Source organism: Anarrhichthys ocellatus, unplaced genomic scaffold (genome assembly GCF_004355925.1).
Source record: "Anarrhichthys ocellatus isolate YVR2014 unplaced genomic scaffold, GSC_Weel_1.0 scaffold39, whole genome shotgun sequence".
NCBI lineage: Eukaryota > Metazoa > Chordata > Actinopteri > Perciformes > Anarhichadidae > Anarrhichthys > Anarrhichthys ocellatus.
This window is the reverse complement of record NW_022280069.1, coordinates 1,132,831-1,141,292: the sequence shown is the minus strand read 5'-3', so window position 1 is coordinate 1,141,292 and position 8,462 is coordinate 1,132,831. Positions and strand designations below refer to the sequence as shown.

The 8,462-nt window shown below is 43.0% G+C and overlaps 1 protein-coding gene across 10 annotated transcripts in view; it reads left to right on the top strand.

Moving 5' to 3' along the window:
• The first annotated feature begins 3,621 nt into the window (after positions 1 to 3,621).
• syngap1b (synaptic Ras GTPase activating protein 1b) overlaps positions 3,622 to 8,462 on the top strand; it is a 126,529-nt gene continuing 121,688 nt past the window's right edge. For all 10 annotated transcript variants that reach the window (XM_031867336.1, XM_031867340.1, XM_031867334.1 and 7 more), the window contains exon 1: positions 3,622 to 3,999. In XM_031867336.1, coding sequence (XP_031723196.1) covers positions 3,978 to 3,999 — 22 coding nt within the window. In that variant the 5' untranslated portion in view covers positions 3,622 to 3,977. The remainder of the gene's footprint in view (positions 4,000 to 8,462) is intronic.

Genomic DNA, 8,462 nt, shown 5'->3' with positions numbered 1-8,462 from the left:
CCTGTTCTTCATCAGTGAATGGAAATAACTCAGGCGCCACTTGTTATCACCCCACATGTTCTCGACAGACTGTAGTTCACGTGATGACACCTGAGTCGCTTTCATTTGCTGATGAAGACCATGAGATGCAGTGAAAATGTCCAGAAAATGCTAGTAAGTTCAATTCAATTCAATTTACTTTTGTACAGCCCAAAATCACAAATTCGCCTCAGAGGGCTTTACAATCTGTACACATGCGACATCCTCAGTCCCAGGACCCTCGCATCCCCCCCCCCCCCCCCCCCCCCCCCCAAAAAAAAGAGGAAGAGACCTTAGGGAGAACAACAGAGGAGGAATCCCTCTACCAGGATGGACAGAAGTGTGATAGATGTCATGTGTGCAGAATAAACAACATAACCAATTTCAGACCTTATTTTTTCTGCTGAAGGAAATGTTCAGCATCCATCTGTTTGTATCTGAAATGATGGATGCTGTCCTTAAAGAGGATTTTAAGAGAATAATCGATAGCCTTGGGGTTACCTTTGTGGAACGACTTTAAAAAAGCTGCATTTGAAGTGGACACAGGAGGCTTCATTCAAAACTTCATTCACATTTTGATCAATTCATACAGCCAGTGAATGCCACCCAATTGCTTTTGTAGTCAAACGGTATCTTGTGGTCGATCTCCTAAAAACTTCACTGTGTTTGTTTTCAAATATATATTTATTTTTATTTATTTTTGGTATTTTCAGAGAGTTGTGGTCCCCAGCTGGGATCCAAACAGCATCATTGTTCTGGATCAATTCAGCTACCAAGGCCCAGGAACATCAGTTATATTGATTCAGAACAAATACATCTAGTGACAGCAAAGAACAGGGCCAGTATTTATTTTAAACTTCTAATAAACTCCTAACAATAAGAGACACCCTTATGACACAGTCCTCTGAGAGTTAAAATACAAGGGAATTAGGTGAGTTTTAATTTCCCAATTTTCAGTCTATGGAGCAATTTGGATCCTGAAGGAATTTGGGTTTCATATAGAGAAGAAAAAAAGAATCTGCATCTTAAGTAATAAATTAATGTGGATGCAAATGAGTTTTTTCTGTGTTGTATTTGCAGCTGATCTCACCTCACTCCCAGGTTTATTTATGGGTTATCTCAATGATATAAGAAGTTTTTTTTACGAGACCTATTACCATAAAATGTTACAAATAGTGTTAAACCCACCTCACAGCTTTCATCCTAATTATACATGTATTCTGGTTTTCAGAGGTAGGATGTTCCCAGGTCATTATTAACCTACAGGGAGAACTGTCTGCTCAACAAAAGGCCCAAAAACACTTAAAGATGCTATTTTCATAGGCTAATAATGCACATCTGTAGTACATAATCATAAACATTACCTCGAGAAAGAGCTTTTTATCTTCAAGGCAAAAGTAGACGGAGGCTGGCTGTTTTTCTTTTGGCACTAATCACTTCCACTGTAGGTGGTAATAAAACAACGATGGCGAGAATCCCTCCAAATTAATCTGATGGGGGATGATAAATCACATCACAGGCAAATGTGTCTGGTCGGAAAGATTTACTCCTTTTTTTGGGGAGAAAATTTACAACTGCTGCCAACATAAAAGCCAGATGTTGATTTTGTGTTTGTGCCAGAAAAAACGAGATTTCACGATGAATGGAAATGCTAAATAATGACTCCAGAGATTAATACTGCATCTCTGTTAAAAGGCCTGTGTGGCATGTTTTATTTCTAGGAAGCAGAAGCAATAACAACTGATATCTTATTGTCTTTATTGTGAAAGCGTTAGCCCACTTTGCAGCTGTTGAGTCAAACATTGTGTTTAATGATCTTGTGAAAAGGCACGTGAAAAAATGAATCACATTTTGACACACAGTAGAAAAACACAGGTGTAAATGATCAAATTATTGACGTCTGAATTTCATTGAGCTGCTTTGGTTTCGGGCTCCTTGTATTGAGGATGCGAGCTCACTGTCATACTTAGACACCTTGACAATACAGAGCCATTGTTAATGTTATTAGTAACACCTGTGCGTTTCTTACCATGACAAGTGTCAGGTGCACAGGTGTGTTGATTAGGAATTTAATTGACACTAAGTAGACTAGGCAGACTGGTAAAAAAATTACATTTTGTCATTTGATTTTGTTATTGGAGCATAGTCCTGTACTTTTATTTTTGGCATGATGCAGAAATGATGTCCCCAGGAAAATCTGTGCCCCTAATTCAAAAGATATATGGAAAATAAAGGGAGGGGTATAGAGCTTCCTCTCTCTCCTGCCCTGTTAAATAGTTTCCCTCATTTAGCTAGATAGTGTTTGGGTTAAAAAAAACGTTAATTTTTTTTGAATTAGCCCCAGCTTCAGCTGCAGCTGCTGGTTTAAACCGCAAGGTGGCGGCCAAACCTCAACATTTAAAGCAAAGGCTGGCGCTGCACTGTGCTGCCTTCACTTGTCTCTCTGAAGGGGGGCAGAAGTGGTGATGCTAGCCTTCACTTGTTCAAGTCTTTTTTTGGTTGAAAGCAACACCAAAAAGTACAATTTTGGCTCAGTTTGTTTTGAGGATTTTAAATCCACGTTTCAAAGGTGCTATGTCTTTGGAGGAGGAACAGAAGGAAGACAACATCGTGTCAGACATGTAAGTATCTGTAAATTAGCCAAAAGTGAGCCAAAATTAGCCAAAGTTGTGCATGCATTAGACTAACGTTATATATATTAACAACACGTACAGCTGCTGCTAATTCAGCCTTTCATCAGGCGCGATAAGCTAGCTAATGATGGTTTGCGTCGTTCATAACACCCCATACTAGCTTAATTGATATTTTCCCCACGTCACCTAAACGCAGCATACTACGGCTCAGGGCGCCATTTTGGCTCCACAGCTTCTCACCTTAATGCAGCTCCTGTGGTTTAGTCAGGTGCGCTGCACACCCAGCGTCGCATTTCGCCGTTTAGAAACACATAAATGAGTCGGTGGAGTTGCAGTCAAGTAAAATCCACCTTTAACGTCAAAATGTATCATCAGTTCCTGTTATCATCTATGAAGTTAGCTGTCAGAGAAGCTTGTAATTGGCTTGTTTTCAACAGGTCTGTAAGGGCGAAGAGTTTTAATAAGAGCCAAAAACAGCAGATTTTATAGTCTAAATCCTGCATATGGAAGCAAACCTGTCGGCCGAATCACGTGTTGTAGGCTAATTCAAAACTACAGTGTAGCCACGGATACATTGGTATGACAGACCTAACGTTGCAGCCTACACTTAACTGGTTGAATTGAAATAAACTACATATAATTTCACTAGAATAAGTAAATGACGCTATGTAAAAGTCATGAACTACCTTTGGGGCATTGCACACACTCGGCTACTGTAGCCTGAAGCAGTACAGTGAATTTAAACTCACTGAAACATTATTAGCCCGATCATTTTTTTTTTTTCAAAGAGGCAAGCATAAAATGTAAAAATGCTTATGCTAAAGATAGGTTATAGATATTGGGAAGCGTGCGCGCCCACACATACGGAAACACGCACACATGCGTTTGCTCCGTCCTCCACCCCCTTCTCTCTCTCTCTCTCTCTCTCTCTCTCTCTCTCTCTCTCTCTCTCTCACACACACACACTCACTCGTGTTTCACCCTCACACCTCAACGGCAGCGTGCAAATAAACATACACGCGCACACACACACACGCACACACACGCACACACGCACACACATATACACATATTTCTGCATCCTGTATTTTTTTTTTATCATGCACCGGGAACCGGGCGCTTTATAAGCGGTCGTGGATTATGATGCCAGTTTTTGTAACAGCGGAATATTGGCCTCTCCTTCGGCTCCAACTGTGAATAGCGCTGTATCGCGTGTGTTTTTTAAAATTTATTTTAATCCAATTTTATTTCTAATTTGGTTTCCCGTTACTTCTGAGCAACGAGAGACCGCCGAGACGCAAAGCATACGTTCAATGCCGTTGGAACATGTCCTATGTTCCCTTTCAAGGTAAGACAGAGCAGATATTTTATATATATTTTTGTCATCCACTGCATCTTCCTTCTCTGTTCTCCTCCCCCGTTCCTCACCATCCTCTCTCTCTCCCTCTCTCTCTTTCTGCCCCTCTCTTCTCCCTCTATCTCTCTGACACTATCATATGCGATAAGCATATCTAAAAGCACCATAGCCGACAGGTGCATAGAAATTGCCTGAAGTGCCTTCTCGATAGATGCACACACACACACACACACACACACACACACACACACACACACACACATACACATGGTTCCAGCGCAGCGTGCGTCCGTGCTTTTGCATGCGGCAATTATAGTAATGTAATAAGGTATGCATGTGCAGACTACTGGTGTCACGGTCTACTCTTGCAAGTGCATTCCTCCGTTTGAGAGCTGCTGCACAGCGTGAATGGGAGAACACGCTATAATATATATATATATATATATTTTTTTTATCTTCTATAATATTCCTATGGTGTTATAGGGTATATGGTTCTCGTAAGGAGTTTATACTGCCCTAATAATACTTGGTGGTTTTATTATAGTCTTTGTCGTAAAATGCTAATTATGTTCTTATAGCCACTCTCAGTGTAGTACAAGGAGTTTAGAGTGCTTCTACTATCTCCTTTGAAACGCTGCTGTTGGTAGATTATATATTTGGGATTTCGTCCACAGCCTGAATGGACTGTATCATGCCTCCTGTGTGCAAAAAACAACAACTTTGGCCCACTAAAATATGTCGATGACCAGAATGAGAGGGCTTCTTCATTCTTGCCTGGTCTTTTATTCCCCCATACTCGATCGTGAGTGGGTGAAAGGCGCTTCAGTGCACGGTAAAGGCAGATTCCCCTCGGTATCATTGCACTGCAACTGTGACTAATGCTATATGTGAGCAGGCGTGCTGCAGTGAGCTGCCTCAACTCTATCCAGTCGAAGCCTTCAATTTGCAGTGAGTGTATGTGTGTGTGTTTGTGTGTGAGTGTGTGTGATGAGAAGCTAATTCGGAAATAAAATAAAGTAAAGCGAGATCCTCAAACATCAGAGTCCGACCGGAATAGGTTGGAACACCCAGTGCAAAGTTTGGAGGAACCGTGAAGGATTTGGGGGTTTCGTGGTGTGTGTGAGTACCTGTTATCCAAGAGGTTTAGATGCCAAAAACTGCACCGGTTGGGGAGGAGGAACTGAGTGTGTGTGTGTGTGTGTGTGTGTGTGTGTGTGTGAGAAAGAACGAGCGGTGTGTAGTCAGTGTGTGGGTTCAGGAGAGAGTGGAGGTGTGCTGCATGTGACTGTCGGGGTGAGAGAGAGAGCGAGAGAGTGCTGGTTTATGTGTGGAGACGAGCACTCACTCGTCAGACCTGTAACCCCTTGTCGAAACAATATGGGGGTGCCTCCAAAATGGAGACCATAATCTCGACCTGAAAAGCTCAACCCCTCAGCTCGCTGGACTTTTGCCGTGACCCTGGAGTCATCGCGTGAGCTGCACATGAAAAAAGAGGCCAAATTTAACTGTGGCAGGTCGCTCGGCACCCTTTTTTTCGCTCAGCTTTTTTATTCCCTCGGAGCAAAGCAGATAATGACCAAAATGCCCTCTTGTGCAAGTGCAGCTATAGAAGTTGGTTGCATAATGTTGGTGAGATGCTCTGCCTGTGTGTGTGTGTGTGTGTGTGTGTGTGTGTGTGTGTGTGTGTGCGTGCAAGCCCACTCTGGGTGTCATTGCCAGGAAATTATGAACACAGTGCTGCACCTTCAAAAACCTGTCAGCGATGGCACTGAGTACTCGTTCTCTGTGATCTCACACCGGTGTTTCATTTTAGACATTGTTTTCGGAGCTTAGCCGTGTTTGGTCTCATCCAATTTGGTACAACTGCTCGGGGGTTTAGCCGTAAGATGGATTGCGATGCAAATCAATATGGAGACGCACCAATCGGCTGTTGGGGTTTTATGGTTCTTACTTCATCAGTAGTGTTAAATATTACACCCTCAATGGAGAGATGACACCTGCAAAGCTGTATTTTCGAGCATGAATTACTGTCCATTATTTATGAAGTGAAATCCCCACATATATTCCCTTACATAAAGTAGAAACACTTGCTAAATATTGAGAATTTGTTGGTTTCCGCACATTTATTACATCATTAATTGAATATGTTTCGGTTTTTTTTTTGGACTGTTGATCAGGCAACATAAGCCAAGAAGACGACACCTTGTGTTTTTGGAAATCGCGATCATTTTCACTATTTCACAGAGCAAACAATTCATTTGAGAAATTGTGGAACTGTTCGTTAGTCGCAGCCCCAGCGTGTATTTTGGCCAACACGCTCAACAGACTCTGGACAGATCTTCTATCCATCTCCCCTGTCCACCTATACAATAGAAGCACCATGGTTACTCGAAGCGGTTATGTAACACAGTATGATATTTATTGCCGCACAGTGACTCAACATCCACAGATGAAATATGTGGTAAGACGGCTGATATGAGTGTGACATTGATTTGCGATGAGATATAGATCCACAGACCGGGAGGGGGGGGGGATCAGCGGATCTTGCAGATGTACATTTGAGCCCACATTGACGAGTGTGTTAAGCTAATGTACCTGGCAAGCCATTTGCAGTCATGCCAAGTACCGGCTCACATGAACAGGCAGTTAGTGGGAGGCAGCAGCAGCAGCAGCAGCAGCAGAGATGGGCCTTCCTATCTTGGCGAAATCTTTTTCCTCCCTCATTCGCTCTCTTAAACTCACACCTCCTTTCAGTCTATCTCTTTCTGCTTTGCTTTTCCCTCCCTCTCCTCCGCTGTGGTCGCCCCCCCCCCCCCCACACACACACACACGCTCTCCCACTGTCTCTTCTCCCTCTCTCTTTTCCCTGCTCTACAATGGCTGTATCCATGAGAGCAGATGGACACTATGGAAGCGAGCAGCCAGCCACTGAGCCATCCCCGGCCTTGTCGATTTTACAGTAGTTTGATACAGCAGCTCTTGTCAAGCATGGCCATAGTTAAAGAGACAGCACACCGCCAATGCACTGCAGCACTCCTCTACTCCCTCCTTCTCCTTCCCTCTCTTTCTCCCATGTGACATAAGGGACTGTCTTACACCCCTCCACTGCTCAGACTGTGCCAAGAAGCATCATCTGTTAGGCTATTACTGTACTGCATGCGCGAGCTCCATCCAGCCCCGTGTACTAGATGATCTGTGGAAAGAGAGAGCCCATTCATTCTCCAGTGGGGGCGCCGAGTGTACTGGAGATGTGTTTGCGGCGACTTTTGCGAGTGTTGTGCGGAATCAGCGGCGGAGACGACCAGCGATGAGCATTTTGGGGGGGGAAGTGATTTGCTTTTAATCACACATTTAGGGCCTGAATTCTCCAGCTGGAGAGCTTCTCGGCTGGTGTTGACAGATCTTTAGTTTCATGAATCAAAGAAGCCCCTGTCCAAGTTCACGGACGATTTACATTTGCTGGCCGAATCCCCTCTAGATGTGGGAAGTCAGCACTTCTAAATGTCAAACAAGACTGTGCATTCAGCTTTTTCAAGTACCCCCCAAAGCTTTCTGGTCAAAGACATGCAACGATGTCAAGATATTGAGGAAATATCACTCATGACATTATTCTGGCCTGCAGACATGAGGTCAATCAACGCTCAACAGGGCCTCAATTGAATGCGCTCACATATACTTTTACATATTCATCAGCACGTTCAAACAATGCAACAAATAAGCACACAGGGTGGTGCAGTTGCTTACGAAGCTTGTTTAAACACGATTTATCTGGCAGACATTTCAAAGTCTTTGATACCCAGGAGGTCAATCAATAGTTGACCTCGGCAGCATAAATAATGTCTATACTACACCAGGGGCTGTGACCATGTGGACCCATTGATGATCTAACAACCTTTTGAGACCTTTTGTATAGAGTGCTGCAGGGATGACGTATTTCTTTTAGGCCAACCCGTAAGTTAGCAACGCAGTGGTTCCCTCGACAAAGAGCCAACGGGATACTTTCCATTTTATTTTGGATTTTTGCAGAAAATAAACTCTCATTATACTTAAACGTTTTGTTCAGCAGGATAGTCTTCACAAATGAATGCCCCTTTATTAAACAGCTAAAGTGAGGCTAGAAATAAACTACATCACATCACCACTAAGCTATCGGTGGACTAGTGTTCAATGTGATGGCGTTTTGTAGTCTCATTCAGCCACTTGTTACCAACCGCTTTTGCACGACACGTTTTTGATGTTGTAGAACCAAACGTTAAAATCTCTTAAGCTTTTGTTAACCACAGACCTTATTTCAGCCATCTAACCAAAAAACACTTCATAAAACCTCTTGACTTTAAGAAAGTAAACCTGAAGTGCAAAAATGCAAACTAATTTCCAGGTTTTAGGACTTATCCCTGCAGCACTCTATTCTTGGCCCAATAGTGTAGTAAGTCATCTGCATACAGTGTGAGGTA